Source organism: Anoplopoma fimbria, chromosome 9 (genome assembly GCF_027596085.1).
Source record: "Anoplopoma fimbria isolate UVic2021 breed Golden Eagle Sablefish chromosome 9, Afim_UVic_2022, whole genome shotgun sequence".
In the NCBI taxonomy this organism is placed as follows: Eukaryota; Metazoa; Chordata; class Actinopteri; order Perciformes; family Anoplopomatidae; genus Anoplopoma; species Anoplopoma fimbria.
Window position 1 is genome coordinate 3814969 of NC_072457.1, and position 22996 is coordinate 3837964.

At 39.6% G+C, this 22996-nt stretch overlaps 2 protein-coding genes across 2 annotated transcripts; both read left to right on the top strand.

The window, feature by feature from the left end:
- The first annotated feature begins 677 nt into the window (after positions 1–677).
- Positions 678–6593, top strand: taf5l (TAF5-like RNA polymerase II, p300/CBP-associated factor (PCAF)-associated factor). Its single transcript, XM_054604492.1, has 5 exons — positions 678–882; positions 1263–1404; positions 1924–2028; positions 2481–3241; positions 3868–6593. The coding sequence occupies exons 2-5, from the start codon at positions 1266–1268 to the stop codon at positions 4663–4665; spliced, it is 1803 nt and encodes a 600-aa protein (XP_054460467.1). The 5' UTR covers positions 678–882; positions 1263–1265; the 3' UTR covers positions 4666–6593.
- A 2952-nt stretch (positions 6594–9545) lies between these two features.
- Positions 9546–21529, top strand: capn9 (calpain 9). Its single transcript, XM_054603856.1, has 20 exons — positions 9546–9752; positions 10691–10760; positions 10859–10977; positions 11797–11930; positions 12921–13089; positions 13201–13284; positions 13400–13485; positions 14496–14573; positions 14888–15048; positions 15188–15345; positions 16480–16688; positions 17019–17055; positions 17157–17237; positions 18350–18407; positions 18815–18879; positions 19042–19110; positions 19738–19816; positions 20514–20630; positions 21310–21368; positions 21503–21529. The coding sequence occupies exons 1-20, from the start codon at positions 9546–9548 to the stop codon at positions 21527–21529; spliced, it is 2067 nt and encodes a 688-aa protein (XP_054459831.1).
- The last annotated feature ends 1467 nt before the right edge of the window (positions 21530–22996 follow it).

A 22996-nucleotide genomic window follows, 5' to 3' on the forward strand; every position in this document is an offset into this window, starting at 1 on the left:
CAGTGAATATAATAAATATTAAAATACATAGTATTCAGAAATACTTACTTAACTTACTTTACATGCTTTAAGTTGTTCTATATTATATTAATTAGTTATTTATGTTGTGTGGTATCACTTAATTTAATCTACCACTGGACGAATTGGTCCTTTCTACTCTGCTCCCAGTAGACCACATGACACATGGCACTAAAAACCTGTGCAATACAAATACACTGTGCAATTATAGTTATAATAGTTTTCTGTCTGTATATATAATATTTCAGTTATTGTGGATTCTTTACTGTTTTTATTGCTTATTTATAATACTATTTTTTTTTAATCTTGTTTTTCTTTTACTATGTCTCTTGTTTGCACTATAACCTATGCCCGCTGCGGGACTAATAAAGGATTATTTTATCTTATCTTATTGTATCTTATTTCTGACATGCCAAGTGACACTTGATGATTTAATTGTAGCTTTTACTTTATGGATCGACAGCCGAACGACAATGAGCACTAATAACTAGTCCAAAAAAGTATATATTTTATTCATAATATTTTCTATTTAGTGAATGATTTCCACTGTGGCCTATTTTTCTTAATTAATCAATTAGATTTAGTGAGTTTGGATCAAATTGAGCCCTCCAGACATAACTAGTAGACCGTCGCATCATTCACCTCTCGCTGCTAGCGGGGCAGCCAGGATGACGAGTAGATTTCCGATCGCTCTGCTCCCCATCATAGATGAGAGCGGTGAGCTAGGCTAAGCTAACCTGTAGCTAACATGATTTGATGGAAGACCACGATGGAGCGGCGGCGGCGTAGTTTCATCTCGGGGACTGAGTTGCATTTATAACCCATCCTAGCTTTGCAAACGGGAGAGGAACGGCTTGATATGCAGTGAGTACCGACAAACAACCGGCCGTGTGCTACGGAAACCGGATCGATCCCGCGGAAAGTGTGCAGCCGCCCGGCCCGCTGAGCTAAGCTAGCTGGTTAGCTTAGCTCAAGCATCCTCCTCTAACTGGGCCTTTAAGCTGGATTAAACCCATAATAATGCAGTTTTTTTAATGCTTTCTTGTTCTTTTCATTCTACCACGTGTGTTAAGATTATCAGAGGATATATATTTAATGTTTAATGCCTCAGTAAACACATTGCCATGGAGACAGGCAGCGTGTTTCTGCAGCCTGGAGGCAGTGTGTTGTGACGTGCAGGTGTCTTGTCCTCTCTATGAACGTCTCAGGTGTGTTTGTGTGACACATGACTGTTTGTGTTCCAGGTCATGAAGCGGGTTCGCACTGAGCAGATCCAGTACGCCGTGGCTCAGTACCTGAAGCGGAGGCAGTACGTGGACACGGATGGCTCTCTGAAGGGAGCCAAGCTCTTCCAGTCTGCAGAGGAGATGGCTGCCAGCCTCACAGGTGAGACACCTGCAAAAGATGAGGGAGGGGGGGATGACAAGACGACACTTGTGCATGTATTAAACAGTTAAGACCATGTGATCTGCTTGTATAATTGTATGTAATTGTTGTATAATTAAAACACCCTACATACCTGCACAGGTGTTTGTTTTAATCTCTGTCTGTCTGTGTAGTTGTATAGTATGTGTATTTATTGTCTGTGTAGTTGTATAGTATTGTCTGTTTTATCCAAAGAGACTTACAGGAAGTGTATTCAACATAGGTATTCAAGAGAACTACTAGTCACCAGAAGTCATAAGTGCATCTCCTTTCTTAAACAAGCATCTTAAAGCATAAGCCAGAGCAAAAGTATAGTATAGTTGTGAATTTATTGTCTGTGTCTGTGTAGTTGAGCTGCTGCAACACTTGAATTTCCCCCATGGGGATCAATAAAGGAATATAAATAGTCATTGTTGCTGATCGGTCCTGTTTTGTGCCAAGCTGATGTTCATTCTCTCTTCTCCCTGGTTCTCTGAGCAGTGCAGACAGAGTCGGGCTGTGCCAACATCGTCTCTGCTGCACCCTGTCAGTCTGACCCGCAACAGTACGAGACCCAGTACTCCAGGCTGCGCTCCTTTCTCTCAGGTATCCCATGATTCACAGTCCTGCTGCACTGTCACTGAATTCCTCCACAGCTGTGTTTTCCCTGTTTACCACGTTACATTACATTACATTACAGTCATTTAGCAGACGCTTTTATCCAAAGCGACTTACAGTCAGTAGTATATTACATATCATTCACCCATTCACACACTGATGACAGGCTACCATGCAAGGTGCCACCATCAGACTCTAACTAACATTCATGCAACATCCAGTCCACACCGATGGCAAGCCTTCAGGAGCAACTTGGGGTTAAGTGTCTTGCCCAAGGACACATCGACTGGGTATCGAACCACCGACCCTCTGATTGGAGAACTACCTTGCTCTCCACTACGCCACAGCCACCCCAGACAGTCACCAGTTTAAATGTCTGCTTGAGGTTGTTTCCTCTTTGGATTCTACCCTCATCATACTTTTCTTTTCCCATAAATCAGAAACGGACATATCCTGGGCGAAGGAGGTGAGCACCATCCTCTACCCGCTCTTCGTCTACCTCCACCTGGACTTGGTGCACTGCGGCCTGAAGGGCGCAGTAGATGGTTTCTACAGTCGTTTCCACGGCGCCTTTCTTCAGGACGGCGAGCAGCGCGCCACCATAGAGCAGCTCCGCCACGTTCTCACTGCTCAGGACGTCGCCGCCAACCCCAAGTTGAGCGCCTTCCTGGAGCACAAGTACGTGGTTCACCTGACGGAGCCGGCCTACAGCTACCTGCTGCGTTACCTGCAGAGTGAGGACAACAGCGCCCTCTGCAGGACCCTGAGCACACACCTGCAGGTGGAGGTCACCGCCTCCAGGCGCACAGACTACCAGCTGTACGGAGCTGCTGGCGGGGCGACCGCCGCCCCGAACGCCACCTCCTCCTGGGCGGGGGTGGACGGGGCGGAGGGCGGGGAGGGGGTGGAGGTCCCTGCAGGGATCCCGCAGAACGAAGCGGCCCTGGAGACTCTGCAGGACTGCATCAAGAAAGTCAGAGAGGGCCCCCCCACGCTCACCACCGTGTGTTTCTACGCCTTCCACCACACGGAGCAGATGCTGAACACCGCAGAGGTGTCGTCCGACAGTCGGCTGCTGGCCGCCGGCTTTGACAGCTCGACGGTGAAACTGTGGAGCCTCAGAGCCAGAAAACTGAAGGCCAAACCGCATCAGGCTGACGTGTCGCTCATCCACCTGGCCTGTGACGTACTGGAGGAGGAAGTGAGTGATAAATGTCGTCTGAGGGTTGTTTCAAATGGTCAGTAAAAACAAGTTTGCTGAGCAGTTGACGTTGTTTTTTTTACAGTTTGTGATATGCATGTCATTGAGTCAATTACTCTTTTGTTGCATAAAGTTTTAGAAAATGCAGAAAGATATTCATCACAAGTTTCCAGAGCCCAGGACGATGTTTTCCAATGTCGGCTTGGGTTTTGTCTGCATTATAGTTAAAAACCGAAAGATTATGAATTAAACAGCTGCAAATCCTCATGTATGAGAAGCCCGACCCACAACATATTTTGCATTTTTCCTTCATAAAGTAAATGACCAGAAAATTCCCTGGTTCTAGCTTTTACCAATGCAAATTTTAGGTTTTTACTTTATCTTCTATAATCTCCTAAATTGGGTTTCAGACAGTTGGATAAACAAAACAAAACATTTTAAGATGTCTTCTTGGTAGACAGGAAAACATATTTCTGACATTAACAAATCAGTGAATTTGTTAATGTCAGAAAACTCTGATTTAATTGATTGTTTTTGTTTTTTCACATGCATAACATTTGAACTCAAAGTTTTTCTAAAAAATAGATTTGGGTAATGTCAGATGTCGCTCGTGTGTTTCTCCTCAGGCGGATGAAGAAGACGGCTCCGGCAGCGAGATAAAGACGCTGCGAGGTCACAGCGGCCCGGTGTTTCGTACCGCCTTCCTGACGGACAGCTCCGGCCTGCTCTCCTGCTCCGAGGACACGACCATCCGCTACTGGGACCTGGGCAGCTTCACCAACACGGCGCTCTACCACGGCCACGCCTACCCGGTGTGGGACGTGGACGTCAGCCCCTGCAGCCTTTACTTCGCCAGCGGCTCCCACGACCGCACTGCCCGCCTCTGGACGTTCTCCCGCACCTACCCGCTGCGGCTCTACGCCGGGCACCTCGCCGACGTCGACTGTGTCAAATTCCACCCCAACTCCAACTACCTGGCCACCGGCTCCACCGACAAGACTGTCCGTCTGTGGAGCACCCAGCAGGGGGCGTCGGTCCGCCTCTTCACCGGCCACCGAGGCCCCGTGCTGTCGCTGGCTTTTTCACCCAACGGGAAGTACCTGGCATCCGCCGGCGAGGACCAGAGGGTGAAGCTGTGGGACTTGGCGTCGGGGACGTTGTTCAAAGACCTGCGAGGACACACGGACAGCGTCACCAGCCTGTCCTTCAGCCCGGACAGCAGCCTGGTGGCGTCGTCGTCTATAGACAACTCGGTCCGGGTGTGGGACATCCGGAACTCCCATGGCGCGACGCCAGCCGACGGCTCGTCCGGGGAACTGGTGGGGCTTTATACTGGAAACACCAGCAACGTGCTGAACGTCCAGTTCATGGCCTGCAACCTGCTGCTGGTGACGGGAACCGCACCGGAGAAAGCAGAACCCTAACAACAGCTGTCTGTGTTTTGTGTTGACGTTTGGGAGAAACGCTTGAATGTCTCCAGATGTTTGTTTGACACCAATTTTCTTCCAACCACTGAGAGGTTAAAGGTCACGACCTGCACAGGAGTCAGATTTTTGTTTTAGTTCTTGGCATATAAAAGTCTCTATTTTCCTTTTTACAAACTGGCTTAGCTTTTCAGTTCTAGATAAATTCTCATTTGTCCTTTATGGTATTGAATAATTACCAAAGCGTCGTCACTAGATGTCAGTATTAAATAATTCCTCAGTGTGAAGTTCTGGGTCCGGTGCCTCGGTGGTCGAAAAACTGTTTACTCTGCTGTCATGCACAAGTTTTATTTTCCATAACAGCAGTATGTGACTGTTAGAAAATATTTTTTCTTGTTGAATAAAAAAAAAAAAAAATTTTGATTCTGCAAAAATCAGTTTTACCCAAATAGGAGATGAAAAATGTTTCTTTACTGAAGTAAGAAAAATAACAGAACAGACAGTTACATGGTTTTGTTGCACTGATGAGTATTATGGGATGCACTGTTTCCTGGTGTTCAGAATATTAGGAGAACCCTCTGCAGTACACTGAGCAGCACCTCCTTTAACCACAATGTGTGAATGACAGACCGACGTTTAGACGTCATTTTAATCTCCAGGATGTGTTTAGCCTAGCTTAGCACAAATACTGGAAGCAGTGGAAAACTGCTAGCCCAGCTCCATCACGAATGAGAAAAAATATATATATAAACCCCTTCAAATAACTCTGAAACAATCTTATTTCCATACTCGTGTTGTGTAGCTAAACATGTTGGCAGGGCTGAGCATCATTTGAGACCTGCGTTTTACTCCCAAAGTACCAACACAAATCTTTAATATTTAATTACTTTGAGGTATATAAGGGGTTTCAGTAGAAAATTTGTTTTGTTTTTTTAAAATGATGACGCAACAGACGTACAAGAACTTTGCCCAAATTAAACTCTTTAACCATTTAAAATGAATCAATAACTGTCTTAAATAAACACAAATCTGACCAGGAATTTAATGCTGGCTTTGTGCACCTGATAAAAAAATATAAAGAGCTGAATGTCAGGAGCTTATGGGAAAAGGTGTCTGGTTAAAGGCTGCTATAAAAAACCAAAACGACAACATTAGATCGTTTATGTTCAGGGTGAATTTTTAGTGATTAGAGTCATTTTATTTTGAAGGACTACTGGAACAAAAGCAGGACTTTTTGGGTTTTACTTTGGCTTTCTAGTAATGTTTGATAACCTATTCTGACTCGGGGAAAGACAACATGATTGAGATGCATCGATCAAGTCAAACAACAGCTTCCACCTGATCAATCATTTGTATACAGAGAATAGGATCCTAAATACTCAATTGCGTTGCTATCGTTGGACAAATTCACATTTACAGGAAGAAAACTTTCAGAAATGAAGAATCTTTGTTTTGCATTTATGCTCTTGGAGTTTAGAGACTGTATTAAGAGGTTTTGAAGGTTCTCAAAGTTAACTTTAAAACACCAAAACAGGAAGTTGTTGTTTCTTCTCTCGTGGTTCGTCTCAGAGTCGGCCGACTTTAGGTTTTGAGTAAAAAAAAAAAAAAGCAATAGCCTTTTTGAAGACATTTCTAAGAATCAAAGGCTGTATTTGTGGCACTTTTCTGCGAGTGCCACGAACGGTGCAATGTTTAAAAACTGTATATAAACTGTATTTTTGTAATATTTTGGCTACCAAGAGTTAACATCCAGGTTTAGCCTAACGAGGGCTAAAAAATACTGACCAGGAAACTGATATCATACATTTAAAGTGTGATTGTATTTTTATTTTATATATATATATATAGTTGTTTTGCATATTTCATTCTTAAATCCAACCTGGAAGTTGTCCTTTATGTTTGTCAATAACCTTTTGTTCCCTCCTGCAGCCCAAAACAAGGAATAAATAACAGAATTTATTTGAACGAAGGCTTCAGTCGGTTCCTTTTCTCTCTTTTGTCACTCGCGTCTTGCTGGTTTGAGTCTGGTTTGGGGCTCATCTTGTGATTCAGCCTCATATATACACACAACACCCTGATACTGATGTGGTTAAACCTGACCTACCAGACTGGATAAACAGATGTGGATCAGCTGGTTACGGAAGTAATTCTACAAACAGACTCACCCTCAAACTAAATTCCACATGTGTAACATACAAACGCTGAGTTGTGCTCCATCCAAGGATCAAAGGTCTTTATACAGAGCTTCTGTTATTAAGCCAACCCTCATTAAATGAACAGAAACACCTGTCTGTATAAAATCACACATTTCAACAAACTGCAGTCTCCAAGGTGATCCCACAGTTGCATCAACAACTGAAAAAATTGTAGTTTCAACGAAAAACTATTAATGGAAATTATGGTAGGATTTATGCAGTGATGGAAGAAGTACTCAGATCTTTTACTTCAGTAAAATGCCACACTGTGAAAGTACTCCACTACAATCAGTGTTTATGGAGTAATATAACTGCAGCATTAATGTGTATGTTGCATGTTTTTAACTAAATTCATCTCCATCAATGCATCATTTTCTATAAGATCATCATATGTCTGTCCTGTGAGAACCTTGTATCCCTAAAAATAAAAACACTGTTTTCAGCTTTGTGACAATGCGTTTTCCAGCTGATCCAAGAGGATTTTTAAAGAGTTTATTTAACTTAAGAAGTAGAAGATTATATCAACAAATAAAGGAACACTTCATCCTTCAGTTTATCACAAACATTAAACATGAACACATCTGGAGATACGAGGTTTACACTGGACAGGAAGGAGAGGAAAAACTGAAAAGTTACTAAAGCTGTCAGACAAATGTAGAGAAGTAAAAAAGTACATTTACCTCTAAGATGTAGGTCAGTGGAACGTTTTATAAAATGGAAATAAACAAGTAAAATACATTTATACCGTGAATTTGTACCTAAGTCTGGTCCTTGAGTAAATATAATTAAATAGATGAACACATGAATACGTCAGTAATTATTATCCAATAATATAATATAATATATTATTCTGATATATTTCTGCATAATGTGTAATTTTACTTTTGGTACTTTAAATACATTTTTATTACGGATACATTTGTGCCTTTTTTTGAATGCAGGACTTTTACTAACAGTAAGCACCCTGGAGCATTACTTCTTTCATACAATAAATACACCTCAATACTTCCTCCACCAGTGTCATCTACTGCCCCCTTCAGTGCACCACGTCCAGGTGGAGGGGGTTAAAGGGAAGGTGGAGGATGCTGATGACCTCCTTCACCTGGATATTAGCTTCTAATTTAGGTCTCTTTCAAAGAGGACATGAGATTTTGTGAATACTTGTATCACCTGTGCAGATATATTTAAATAAGTGCGTAAAGTACAAACCTTCATGAGTGTTAATCGCACTACACAACACACAACTGTGTTAATACACTACTGTGTAAATACAGACTCACCTTAAGCTATGTGAGGAATCCAGTGACGGTGCAGCAGGAATGTGTTCGTTGACAGACAGGAGGATGGTCTGGAGTACTGAGTGTCACACTGATGTGGGTGTCAGGGTGCAGCAGAGGTGATGGAGGCACCACCCGACGGCACTGATCAGAGACGGAGAGAGGAGGAAGTTTAGTGTCTGTATTCATTCTGTGTCTCTCTGTGGTCGTTTTGTGTCTTTTGTAGTTGTTTTGCTTCTTTTTGTGGTCGTTTTGAGTTGCTTTGTAGTAGTGTTGCTTCTCTTTTTGGGCAACTTTGTCTTTTTGTGGTAATTTTGTGTGTCAATTTGCTAAGTGTTCGGTCAATTTTGTGGTCATTTTCATCTTTTTGCAGTCGTTTTGAGTTGCTTTGTGGCCGCTTTGTCTTTTTGGGGTAGTTTTGCGTCTCTTTATGGTCGTTTTGTTTTTTTTGTGTTTTTGGCTAGGTCAATTTGCTTCTCTTTAGGTCATTTTGAATCTCTTAGTGTTTTTTTGTTTCTATGTGGTCGTTTTGTGACTCGTGTCGTTTTGTGAAAATCTAATTTGACCTCTTAATGCCTAAAAAAATGATCAAATCATGAATTAATGAATTTAATACAGGTCAGATGTATACAGTAAAGACAGTGGTATAAATATAAATATACTATAGGTCAGATATTTACAGTTAAGCAGTTAACACACATTGGTACACACACACACACACACACACACACACACACACACACACACACACACACACACTCAAACACATCTTGACACAATCACATTTTCTTTCCTTTTTGCTGTTGATCATGTATATCTTGTAAAAAATAAAATACTTTGTCATCAATATAACGTACTCTTATCTTATTTATATATATATTGTGTTCTCTATAATATTGTGAAATATTAACACTATATAGGTGGAGGCTTCAAATAAACCCAGTGGGCTTTCCGCCTCTTCCTGCACTGTGTTTTTTATATTGTGCAAACCGCTAAACTAAACTAGTATAAATACAAACACATTCTTGGTAAATGAGGAACAACAACTCTTCTGTGGTCTTTTTAAGTGAACCAAAGTCCCATCCAGAGATGCTGATTTGAATGAGAACACCACTTCAAACACCAAACCATCAGGAATGAAATGTTACAGTATCCTGCAGGCCAAACCCAAAGAGAGAGAGAGAGAGAGAGAGAGAGAGAGAGAGAGAGATAAGAGACTAGAGAGACTAGAGAGAGTCAGCTGGGGCGAGGTTCACCAACACGAGAGGACGAACCAGTTTCTGTCTGGAGGGAGTGTACCTGACAGCCCTACCGACCTGACAGGCTTCACCCTGCATCAGACACGCTAACACTCCATCACACATCACCTCACCTGTCTTTCATTGCCTCCGCTCACTGAGAGAAGAAGATGCCTCTCCAGTCCACACTGTCAGGCCGGAGCTCCGGCTCCAACAAGGCCGTGGACACGCAGTCTGATGGGAAGTCGTTTGATGAGCTGAGGCACGAGTGTCTGCAGAAGGGGGTCCTGTTCGAGGACCCGGACTTCCCCGCCGTTGACTCCTCGCTCTACTTCAGCCAGAGTGTTCCTGTCAATATTGAATGGAAGAGACCAAAGGTATGTAGAGACACATATATCATTTGTAGAGTTCAACTTTTATGGGGTGGTCGATCGATGCTCTTGTCAAAGCAGCATCAAGAAATCTGAGGACAAGAAAAAGTGTCTAAATGTGTGAGTTTTTAAATGTTGAATGAATGAAATGTTGTGGTTTCTAGGTGAACTGTTGATCTGAGGAGATTTGCTTTAATATTCTTGTCATATTCGTCATATTTAGGCACTGAAAAGTCTTATGAATGTATGACTCTGGTTCAAAACTGTCTGTGGCAGATGAGTGAGTGCCTGTTGGCAGCATTGATAAGTAATTACTGACATTAAAGCCTTTGAATACCTAAAGCGCGAGTTTATTTGAAATAGTTTTTTATCCCGTCGTAGCTGCAAAACCAGTTCTGCCAGAAAACTGTGTCAATAGAGCCAAGTGCATGGGCAGTTTCCTCACTCTGAGCTCCGAACGCAGACTTTATCCCCACACACCTCGACGTTATCTGCAGTAAAAAACTTTTCAGCTGTTTAGAAGTCGAGCCCAGATGTTTGATTTGGTTGGTTTAAGTTGAGCATCTTAAGATTACACATTTGTGAAAGCTTTCTTGATTTTCTTCCTTCTCTATTATGTTACTTGACTGTGTGTTTTAGCTCATTCACAGCATTTCTACCTGTTAACATAACCTGATCTGAGTAAACTGTGCTAAACCCACCAATCATGTTTGTTGCGATGACTACACATTTCTCTCTTGGGCGTTCCTTAAGAGTAAATGCTTCAGCTGCCTTCAGCTGGTGTGTTTTTTTGTGTGTGTATGTTTCAGTGACCGGTATTTTTCAGGCTGATTAATATGCCTGGAATGTGAACACACCTATTAAAGGCACTTTTGTCGCCTCTCAACTGTCATTTTCTTTCTTTCTTAAATAAACCGACCTGTTCTTTTCCGGTTAATCTACAGGAGATCTGCAGCAACCCGAAGTTCATCGTCGGCAAAGCAGACAGGACGGACATTTGCCAAGGACAGCTCGGTCGGTACTCAAACTGTCTGCATGTGTAGTTTTGTTTCTATTTTCTGATGCACATATTTCACTCACTTACCCATGATGCACCTGTTTTGTCACCACAGGAGACTGCTGGCTCCTGGCAGCCATCGCATCCTTGACCCTTAAAAAAGAAACTCTGGCCCGGGTCGTCCCCCACGACCAGGACTTCGACCGCAGATACGCCGGCATCTTTCACTTCCAGGTAGACCGCCGGCTGATTGGCTGCAGGCTGATGAGGAGATGGTTTATGGGCGGACATGTTTTCCTCTGGTCCAGTCTTATGTGGTCCTGCTGGTCCTTTTCAGACATTTCAGTCTCTACAAAACCAAACTTTACCTTGACAAAGACACAAATAATACACACAGATTAATGCAGAAGTATGAGACAGCAGCTGAAGAATAGTGTACATTTGATGGTAAAATTAAACTCCTTTAATATAGTAAATTGACCCTCCACCCATCCATCCATTAGCCCTTCCGAGTTATCCTTTGAAGGATTTTGTTACTTTAAAACAAACTTTATAAAAACTGTAAATTTCCCGATATAAAAATAATCCCAAATATTATATTTGTAAAGCAACAGATTTGTATTGTAGCTACAAAGTATGTGTATTTATATAATAATATATAAATACATGAAAGAGACACACATACCAGGCAGATCAGTTTAAGTAATTAAGATTATGAAATATAAATTAAAAAAGCTAGATGTGTTAATGTTCTACTAACACCAATTTTATTATTTAAATTAAATATAAAAAAAGAGAATGTATGCAAACTACACGGCATCTAGTGAAGCAGTTAAAAAGAGCTTAAAGAGTAGTATTTTTGGGGGGCCTGTTTGCTTGATTGAGGTGTCTCGGCCAATCACAATAAAACAGGAGGTGGTTTCTGCTCACAGGTGAGCCAAAAGAATTGTAGAAGTATAACTAAGCAATCCTCTGAATGTGACAGATAATTAAACAACGAGCACTGGATTCACAACAAAGTGATTAGTGACACATTCTCCGTTTGTCCCTCAGTTCTGGAATCACAACAGATGGCTGGACATCGTGGTGGACGACCGGCTGCCCACGGTGAGAGACCAACTCATCATGCTCCACTCCGCCTCCAACAACGAGTTCTGGAGCGCCCTGCTGGAGAAAGCCTACGCCAAGTAAGAACTTCATTTAGCTTCCTCCAAAATCCAGATCATATCACACTATAACTGTATTTTTAATCATATCTGCCTAAAAGTGACTGAAAATGTAAAGCTCTGCTATAGTTGTTCGGTTCTTTACACCCACAATAACATAAAACAAAGTGATGACTTTCTTAAGACTTTATCATGTGTGGAACTGAATGAAAGGACCATTAAAATGAAAAGGGTTCATCCTCTGGGGAGCGCAAAAAGTTCTAAGAAATGTCGTTGGATTTGTGCTTTGTTATTCTGCATCCACACTGCCATCAACACGGCAGCATTCTACAAATAATTTTCAGTTGAAGCTGATACTTGTGGCTGCATGAGGGGCCTCAAAGTTAAGCTCCTTTTTTTCGGTGTCCCAATGATGCGGCAAAGCGTTGAACAATCCTATGTATTAATTTCACCCTGTTCCATTGCATCTAAAAAAAAGCAGGTAGCCAGTTCCCAGAGCTATTTAACAACACATCTACCTAAACAAACGCTTCGACAACAATTCAACAAGTTTTTCCTGAGGCAGAACCTTGAGAAAAGGTTCTAGAGTGTATAAGTTAGGAAAAGGATCATCCTCTGGGGAGCATAAACATACTCTGTAAATGTCATGATGTTAGAATTTTGGCCCGGCTAGCAGTTGATCAGTTGGTCCATCGCCTTGTTCCGGACAGAATATCTCAACAATAGGACCGATTAGGATGTACAGGCGTTCATGGTTGCCATGGTTGCCATAGATGTCCATTGACTTTGGTGACTTTGGAAAAAAAAGAGTTAGTCTGTGTAAAAGTTGACGCTTTGGCCTGATAGATTTGCTATGAGGTCGGCAAAAGGATCAGGATTTATCTCCTGGGAAACATGAACATCCACAGCAAGAACACCAAACTTAAACTCTTAAAGTCTTTCCTTTGATTTCACGCAGTTAATTCTGTGTTAACCACCGTGATGTGTTTTTCCTGATTTTGTTTTTTTAAGGATGCACGGCAGCTACGAGTCCCTGAAGGGCGGCAGCACGATGGAGGCCATGGAGGACTTCACTGGCGGCGTTGGCGAAAATTACGAAACCAAGAACTCTCCAGACAACCTGTTCGGCATCATGAAGAAGGCACTGGACCGAGGCTCCATGATGGGATGCTCCATTGACGTAAATACTTTTAGTTTATACCCCCTCATACTGTATAAGAGGTTTAGTGAGAACTTCAGTCAAGCTCTTCTGTTTTAAACACCTCTCTGGGCGTTTTGTTATTTTCTCCAGATCTCCAGCTCGGCAGAGTCCGAGGCCAAGACGACCACTGGCCTGGTGAAGGGACACGCGTACTCCATCACAGGGGTGGAGGAGGTAAGACCAGTTTTATGTTTTTCTGACCTACTCATAGTGATGAGGGGAAATTATATAGGAAAGCAGAGCCATAAAAACTCTTTCGGTTACGATAAACAAATTGTTTGGTTTTCAGGTGAATGTTCGAGGTAGGAAGGTCCAGCTGGTCCGGGTCAGGAACCCCTGGGGTCAGGTCGAGTGGAACGGACCCTGGAGTGACGAGTAAGCATGAAAGACAATACCACTTTACCTTTACTTTCAAAATACACCTCACATGTGGAAAGAATAGAGTTTCAAACGTCCTTTATAGCCACAAAAACGATGGTTGTTCACCTCTCTGGACTACTTTTTGTGGTCGTTCTGTGTTTCTCTGTAATTTTTCATCTCCTTGTCTGTAGTAGTTTCATTTTTGATAACTTCATTGCACAGTGATAGTGGAGAGAGAGAATTGGACCAGGGGGACTTGGGCATTTGCGTCTATGTGGTGTTACGCACCCTAACAAGTCAATTTTTGGCTTTTAAGCCTATATTTGACAGAGGACAGTGTAGAAATTGGGGAGAGAGAGAGAGAAAGAGAGAGAGAGAGAGAGAGAGGGGTATGACATACAACAAAGGCCCAAAGGATGGATTCTAACAATTCTAATTAATGTTGTAGCAATATGGCATGTGCTGTTACCATCAGCTTCTAAGGCGCTCCAATTTCACATCTTTTTGTAGTTGGTTAATGTCTTTCTGTAGTCCTTTTGTCTCTCTGTAGTGTTTTTGTCTCTTTTTAGTCGTTTTATTTCTCTTTGTAGTGGTTTTGTGTATCTTTGTAGTCGTTTTTTGTCTCTCTGAGGCGGTTTTGTGTATCTTTTTATTCGTTTTGTGTCTCTCTGTAGTTGTTTTGCATCCTTCTAGTCAATTTTGCATCTCTATGTTGAAGCTTTGTGTGTCTCTTCAGTTATTCATCTCTATTCTCAATCTCAGTGTGGGCGTTTTCAATGTAAGCTGTTTGTAGGGTATTATTGCATGACTTAAGATGAGAAGAATTACATAACCTCATCATATTTCTGTTTGTCCTTCATCAAACCAACAAAATTACTTCTCTTCGTTAAACTGAAACCTTTCACTGTAAAAGTTGTGTGATGTGTATTTGTCGGTTGTTTGTGTAAAGTATTGTTTTTCTTTTTTTGCTTTGATTTCTGCATGTTAAGGTTGTAACAGATTGTTTCGTCTTGTGTCTGTTTCAGTTCTAGAGAATGGACTTATGTTGACGCAGCTGAAAAAAATCGCATCCTGCAGAATTCATTAGAAGACGGTGAATTCTGGTGAGTCCACGTCATGACTTTGGTCCAAAATAAAGATTAAGAAATCTATTTAACTGTGTACAACTTTAGTCTTTGCATTATAGTTTGTACATTAAATATGTTGCATGTATGCAGGGATGTAGAAGACAAAATAATCACTGTAAAAAGGGTCATAAATATAATGTGCCCAAACTTTTCATGCAAAAAGCCACATAAAAAAAACATCTTAAAAGTCTTTTCATCATGGTATTTTATAACCAAACTGTATAATCAAACTCTGTGGCGATGTGATTAGAGCACATTGTTTTGACATCGATTGTGTTTTATGACTCCAGGATGGAGTTTAACGACTTCAAGAGGAACTACGATAAGGTGGAGATCTGCAACATGACCCCTGACGACCTGACCAGCGACACAAAGCGCCACTGGGAAGTAAACATGTTTGAGGGAAACTGGATCCGCGGCTCGACTGCAGGAGGCTGCAGGAACTTCATCGGTGAGACCTACAGAACTGACAAATCACATGACAAAGAAATCAATAGGAATAAATTTGGTTTACTGGCAACAGTTAAGATGATAGAATTAATTTTAACTGCCAAACTGAGCTATATATCTCTGAATCTTCAATTCTGCAGACACATTTTGGACAAACCCGCAGTTCAAGCTGCAGCTGGAGGACGCCGACGATGACGACGATGTGTGCAGTGTGGTGATCGCTCTGATGCAGAAGAACAGACGAAAGCTGAGGAAGGAAGGCATGGACATGGAAACCATCGGCTTTGCAGTTTACGAGGTCAGAAAGCAGATTCCTGCTTGAAATGAGGTTTAAAATCTACATTTAAGTGTTTCCTGGAAGTGAAAGTGCAACTCTTCAGAACAACCTTTGGTTCAAGACTCCATGTTGGCTTTTACTATTTCAATTTATTTAACTATTCTTAAACTGAGATATTTCAAAGATAAGACATCAATTGGTTTGATAGAATACCCTGTGAATCAATTCATATTGTTACACTTACTGTTACCACATTTTTTGCAGGAAGTGTCATTGAGATCAGTTATGACGTATAAAACTACATCATCAGCATAGATTCGAACATTGCAGTTGGAAAATTGTAATTGATTATGTCAGAGTAAAAAGCAAGGGGCCTGATATTGATCCTTGCGGAACCCCCTTATCGAAATATTTATTTGAGTCCATTTGTAACAACAGTTGTAAACGGATTCATGGAAAACAACATCTTTAAAAAATGTTGCGTTTAGCGGAAAAATAAAAATGAATATTCTGATTCTCCAATTTGCTGCTAACTCTGTCTGTGTTTAAGGTTAATAAGGCCATACAAGAAGTTGTAAAAATACACGTGTTAACTGTATGTCTGGTTTTCAGTGAGCATTTAAAAAAAAAAAAAAAAAAAAAAAACAGGCAGAGCATCAACAAAATAAGCCTTGGACTGATCTACAAAAAGTGTTACCCAGTATTGTGTGGTTCACTGAATATATGAATAAAAACTACTTATGGTCAAATTGAATGACTGGGCTTATTAAGACATCAAAACTTAAATTTAACTTTGGTCAGAAAAATCACAAAGCTTCTACATTAAAGATTTACCTCTCACAATTTTGACACAAGAAACAAGCTCATCACAAGGTCAATTTAGTAGCTGTTCTGGAGCTTTCGATCTATAAAGGCTTTAAATAATTTCAAATCTACAATTCTATGACAATGGAGCAAAGTGTATCTGCTCATGAAGATCATTTGATATGACTGAAAGCTCCAGAACAGCTAATAAATGGACCTTGAGGGCACATTGTTTTGTCAGTCAATCATCTGGCCCTGTACTCATATTTTGTGTACGAATAAGTGTTTTTTTTTTATCATATTTTGTCCAGTTAAAAGAGCTTAATTAATCTCTTGTCTCTTACTGTTCAGGCTCCAGAGGACGAGGACCAACTGGGAAAAGATTTCTTCCGCTACCACGCATCCAAAGCTCGCAGCAGGACCTACATCAACATGCGTGAGATATCTGAGCGCTTCACACTGCCTCCTGGGAAATACCTGCTGGTCCCGACCACCTTCCAGCCCCACCACGAGGCCGACTTCGTCATCAGGGTCTTCTCTGAGAAGAAGACAGCTGCTCTGTGAGTGTTTAGAACAAAAAAATGAAAAACAAAAACTCAATGCTGTTTAAAAACCCTAGTGAACCAACAAAGAGTAACAAAAAAGAAGGAGAAACTACAAGACCATGTAGGATATTGTAGGAATATAGATTAAAATTCCTTTTTGATCACATTTAATCCAAATAATTTAATCTGTATAGGTTTTAAAGGAGAGTTTCAGAGGTTTCCTAATCTGATAATATTTGTATTATTGGGGGGGTTGCTGAATATTTGTTTACAAAAAACAAATAAACAATTAAAAATATGAAAATGTCAAAACAAAGTATCACAACTTGTCTTTCTGTTCCACAGCGAAATGGGCAGCAACGTTGACGCCGACCTCCCAGATGTAAGTATATCAACCAGGAACTGATAATCAATAACCCATTTAATCAATCAACGAGTCCTGTTAGCTGGTATTGATGACGCTGTGTTGTTTGTTTCCACCAGCCGCCCATGCCCTCCGCTCCAGAGGACGAGACGGACGAGGAGAAAGGCCTGAGGAGGCTGTTTGAGCAGCTCGCTGGAGCGGTAAGAAAAGAAAACGACCACCACTGTTAGACAGAATCTCACATTTGTAAAGCGTAGAGATCACGTCATGGGTGTCTGGAGTTATACCCTCTCAGACACTGGTAAGAACAGATCCCAGTGAATGTAACCCAGTCAACCCCCAGTATTAAGGCTGAGTCCTTGCTACAGTAGCCTGGGTTTGAGTCCAGCCCAGGGCCCTTTGCTGCCTTTTCTGTTCTCTCATTATAACAATTAACAAAAATCCCCCCAAAAAGAAGGAAGACGTTATGTAAATGCAGTTTATTTACCATTTGGCCGGTCTGTCCCAGTCAACTTTTTTGGACATACCCGTTTTTTTCCACTGCAATCTTTTAGCTTTTTGGGCAATACTGCAATTAAGAATAAAAGTTTTTTATTATTAAATTAAATGAAACTCTCTTTATAAGCGTAACTGTATTTTCTTTTTACTTCGGTAAAGATTACAAGCAGATTTCAGACAAACAAAATGATTATTATGGCTCAGTACTGTGAACGCGAAATTATGGAGCAAAAAGATGTTTTGGCATCGCAAGATTTGTCATTGAAAAGAAAATCTGAACAAAAGAAAATGAAAAACAGGCATTGAAAAATATTCCACCTGCTCAACAGCAAACAGCAGACAGACACAGTTAGAGACTAGCTGGTGGACATAGTGGAGCTTTTAGCAGCTAAAGAGACAGATGTTTCCCACAGGAGATGGTGGAGACCAAAAACAGAGCGGAAAGAGAATATTAGACTTACATTCATCAGGTGGGCACAAACGCAAAGACTCCTAATGAATGAAAACCTTCTGTTTGTTGGATGTATAACTATTAAGCAGCTGGTGGCTATTGTGTTACTTTGTTAGTAGATAATGTATCTACTAACAAAGTATCTTGTTGTGAAGTTATTCTGCCTTGAAGTGGCCACAAGCTTTAATAGTGCAGCTTTAATTTTGTACTACATTGGGATTTGAATACTGAGACTTTAAAGGATAAACACTGTAAACATGATAGGACACATTCAAACTACAGTTAGTAATGTTATTATAAAAGGGTCAGATTTGTAGATGACCATGTATGTATGAATTAAAAGTTTACTTTTAAACCCTACAGGACGAGGCCATCTCTGTCAGAGAGCTCCAGCAGATGTTGAACGGCGTCCTCAGCAGAAGTAAGTACAAATCAAAAGTATTCTGATGTTTATATGTTTATATGTCTATTATTCCCTTTAGTTTCTTTTTTTGGTTTGATTTTAGGCTTTAATAAATAGACATTGTTCCCTTTTAAAAAACATACTGTTTTCCCTTCAAATGCAACCCTTTATTTTTAAGGCACAGAAGAAGTTTGTTATCTGCTTATTTATGGTCTAATATGCTGATATAACAAAATTATACATGCAGCAATGATTAAATGCACAAAATAGTGCATTAGGGACCTTTAATCTTACTTTAGGCGCATTTAATCTTACTATACAACACGTTTCTGTACATTTGTTTCCATGTTTTTACCAGTTTAGTGATGCAAATTCTAAAACAAGCTAACTGTTCCGCTTTTTTTTTTTATCTGTTTTGCTTTCAGGAAAAGAAATCAAATTTGAAGGCCTGAGTCTGAGCACCTGCCACAGTATCATCAACCTGATGGATGTATCCTTCCTCATCACTCACTAACTCGATTCAAAACTTTTGATATTAAAACAACACAACAAGACACAGATTTGAGATTAGAGGAGAAAAGAGCAGTGTGATTTTAAAATAATGGATCCCACAGTGCTTTTGTGAAGTTTTTTTTCCTTGACAGTAAACCAGGTGGACAACACAGGAAAGCTGGAGTTCCAAGAGTTTAAGGTCTTCTGGGAAAAGATGAAGAAGTGGATCGTACGTGTTGATTTATGTGTTTAAACCTGTTAATCGGAGGTAGAAGAAGTACTCAGATCATTTACTAGAGTAAAAGTACAAATTACAAAGATTAAAAATTTTGACTTCAGTAAAAGTACAAACGTATTAGCATTAAAATATACTTAAAGTACCAAATTTTAACATACTTGTTATGCAAAATGCCACATTTCATAATAATATATACAGTAATATGCGACTGGATTATAATTATTGATGCATTAATGTGTGCATTACTTTATTGTTGAAACTGGTAAAGGTGGAGCTTATTTTAATGTATTTATATATATCTTATACATATAACTATATCTACTGCTGGACAATCATTTCATAATATATTAGTTGATTGATATTTTGTATTAATAATCTAAATCTGTGGAGTAACTAAAGCATGTAGAGGAGTAAAATGTACAATATTTCCCTTTGAGCTGAAGTGAAGTAGAAGTATAAAGTAGCATTTAATGGAAATAATCAAGTGAAGTACAAGTACCTCATAATTGTACTTCAGTACAGTACTAACTGCAGTCAATCAGCTCTGGTGGTGGAGTTTTTTTTTTTTTGCAGTTCTTTGTTCTTCAGGCTGTTAAATCTGACCTCCTGTTGTTCCAGATGCTTTTCTTGTCCTTTGACACCGACCGCTCAGGAAAGATGTCGTCCTACGAGCTTCGCATCGCTCTAAAAGCTGCAGGTGAGAGTCGAGTTAATGCTGTTTAAAAATGACAATGAGAAGATTTTCTCTGAAAAAAAAACATGTTTAGACAAAAAAAAAAATGAAATCAAGGTCCTCTTACTAGCTTTTATCATGGTCATCATAGTGGATGGTGTTTCCTCATTTGTTATGGAGATTTTAAGCAAACTCCTTGACCTAAGGAAGACCATGAGATGCAGTTGAAAGCGCTTTAAAGTCAGTAAGTGGGCTTTTAGTAAGTTTTTTTTTGTCAAGTGAAATGTAACTTTATTGATGAGAATACAATTTATTCTACACTCAATTTAGTACATTATAGAATACTGTGTATGTGATGTGTTCTATTACAAAACACTGTTTTGCAATAACATGGTAACTGAATCCAATATAAATGACACTTTGCATGCTCATTAAAATCAATGTAAAATATATTACATTATATCATCTAGCGTCTATATATGTTTGTTTCACAGGAGTTACCAACTCGTGATCGCCAAGCAGCAAAAAAAAAGCTTTTATTATTATTTAAATGAATAATAGTAAAAGTCGTAGTAGAGGTATTTGTTCTAGAGGCAGTATTTTTTGTAGTAAAAGTGATAAAAGTAGTATTATAAAGTGTTAGTGGTAGTAGCAGCAAAAGCACTTTTGTGTTTGTGTGAATGATTGAGTGTTTGTGTGTGAATCTGTTCCTTTCATGAAGGAATGCAGCTGAACAACAAGCTGCTGCAGCTGATCGGCTTGAGGTTTGCTGACGACAACTACGACATCGACTTCGACGACTACCTCACCTGCATCGTCCGTCTGGAGAACATGTTCAGTACGTTGGAATGAAATACATTAAAATGAATAGTTCTCTCATAGTTTAATACATTGTTACGATAAGAAAATCCTCTATTGGTTTCCAGAGGGGAGATTCAGGTGTTGCAGCAGCACAAGGACAAAAATAACTTCAAATAAATTGTAAAAAAAGAGTAAAATATGTTTTATTAATAAATATAAATAGAGTAATTCATCTAAAATTGTATATGTTCAGTACATATTAAAGAAGAAGAAAGTTGAAATACAATCTTCCACTGGGTTCACAATAACTACACCAATAATAAATGCCTCAAAATGATCATAGTAGAGATTTATTGATGTTAGTTTGTGTTTATTAAAAGGTCCTTCATGTTGGATTGAATACTTCTCTAATAGTTTAATGAATTGTTAAGATAAGATAATCATTTATTGGTTTCCAGAGGGGAGATTCAAGTTTTGCAGCAGCACAAGGACAAAAAACAATAAATTATGAGAGCTATATTAAATAAAAATAGAATCTATACTCACATTAACACGTTTAGCATGTATGAAAGAGAGGAAGTTCAGAATAAAATCCTTCATTAGGTTCACAATAACCAAATTGATGCCTTTAAAGTGAAGATTTAAAGTGAAGATCTCTTAAATTATAAACAGTTATTTGCCGCTTTGATCTGACTGAAACTCTTCCTCTTCACCAGGAGCTTTCCAGGTTCTGGACAAATCCAGCAGAGGGCGGGTGAACATGAACATCATGCAGGTAAAAAAAACACATCCATGTAACATGACGCGCTTTAATCTCTGCAAATACCACTGAGGTGTTTGTTCTCTCTCTTGATAATTAATATTCTGGGACTTGATTTAATTGCAGTTTATTTTCTCTTCTCCTCACAGTTCCTGATGTTGTCGATGAACGTCTGAGGAGATGCTGAGAGCAAACAGAAGCCACCAGAAGAACAAAAACGTGTGCAGCGAGCTGAACATTCAGGCCGAAACGATACATTTTCTTATTCATGCCTCAAACTCACCGCATCTATCTGTCTGTTTGTTTGTTTGTTTTGTTTTGTTTGGACTATATAATGTGAGATACTTCCTGCACTGAAGAGTTGGAACGTTGGGATCAATTGTTTAAATTTGCTGACTCGTGCTTTTGGGCAAAACATTGTTTCATTTTCTCTGCTCTCTGCATGAATGGAAACAAACTTTGAATAAAAAGTCCGGCTTTGGGTTGAAATGCTGCTTGGTTGGAGAGATATCGGTACATTTTTGTGACTTAATAAACATACTTTGTCTAAATAACTGCAACTAGACAGAAGGTCAAGTTTGTTATTATTCTCCAAAAGTTTAATGGATTGTTCTTTTAATTTAATCAATCAAACATTTTTTGGGATGTCAAAAGTGGAAGAAGGGCTCAGATCATTTAGTAGTAAAGTAAAGAAATACACTGTTACAAGTAAAAGTCATGCAATCAAAGTTTTAATAAATAAAAGTACAAAAGTACTAGCAGCAAAATGTATTTAAAGTGCCAAAAGTACTCATGTAGAATGGGCAAATACATAATAATATATATGATATTATTGAATTAAGATTATTGTTGCGTTTGTGTTGAATCACTTTAATGTTGCAGCTGATAAAGGTGGAGATAACTATAAGCACTTAATACATTCAACTTAGTTTAATCTATAATAATACATAATACATTATTAATTGATTTTTATTTTGTATTCAGAATTCTGTAATCAAATTGAATAAATGTAGTGGATTAAAAATAACAATATAGTATAAGTACAAAGTAGCATAAAACACTGATGACATTCATTTGTTTGTGTTTTTCTGCCAAGAGACGGTCACCACAGGGGATGTTTTCATAACCAGATAATAGATATATTGAACATAAAAATAAAAATAACCTTCATGCAGGAGGATCAGTGTAAAGGCTGTGCAGATTGTAGATTGTAGATTGTAGATTGTAGAGTGGGTGAAGGTTTAGCTTTGAGAGAAAGAAAGAATGTTGATTGAACTGGAAAAACAGGAAACACTGATGTTTGGTGTGAGATATGAAAAAACACACCTTTAGTGAACTTACTGATGTTGGATGGTAAATACCTTTGGGTCCCTGCCCTCATAGTGTAGGCGTGGAGGGGAATGAAGGTGTGGACGTGTCTGATAAACAGCCACTAAAGTCCCAGACGGACTGCTTTAACAAAAGCTCAGGTTAAACATTAAGTGCGGTGGTGAGCCCAAAAATGCACTATTTCCTCCTGTTCGTTAGATAAAAACTTCAGTGACCAGCTGGTTTAGGAAAATCCTAGACCTTATTTAAAAATGAAACAATATATTTGCGAGGTGTTTTCAAAGATTTACATCTTCAACAGTATCAATAAGCTT

Bases quoted from the DNA above. Each gene is read 5' to 3' on its own strand.
- taf5l (XM_054604492.1), top strand. From the start codon at position 1,266: ATGAAGCGGGTTCGCACTGAGCAGATCCAGTACGCCGTGGCTCAGTAC. The intron at 1,405-1,923 runs GTGAGACACCTG...TTCTCTGAGCAG, and splicing joins GATGGCTGCCAGCCTCACAG to TGCAGACAGAGTCGGGCTGT. The intron at 3,242-3,867 runs GTGAGTGATAAA...GTTTCTCCTCAG, and splicing joins GTGACGTACTGGAGGAGGAA to GCGGATGAAGAAGACGGCTC.
- capn9 (XM_054603856.1), top strand. From the start codon at position 9,546: ATGCCTCTCCAGTCCACACTGTCAGGCCGGAGCTCCGGCTCCAACAAG. The intron at 10,978-11,796 runs GTAGACCGCCGG...TTTGTCCCTCAG, and splicing joins CCGGCATCTTTCACTTCCAG to TTCTGGAATCACAACAGATG. The intron at 17,238-18,349 runs GTAAGAAAAGAA...TAAACCCTACAG, and splicing joins TTGAGCAGCTCGCTGGAGCG to GACGAGGCCATCTCTGTCAG.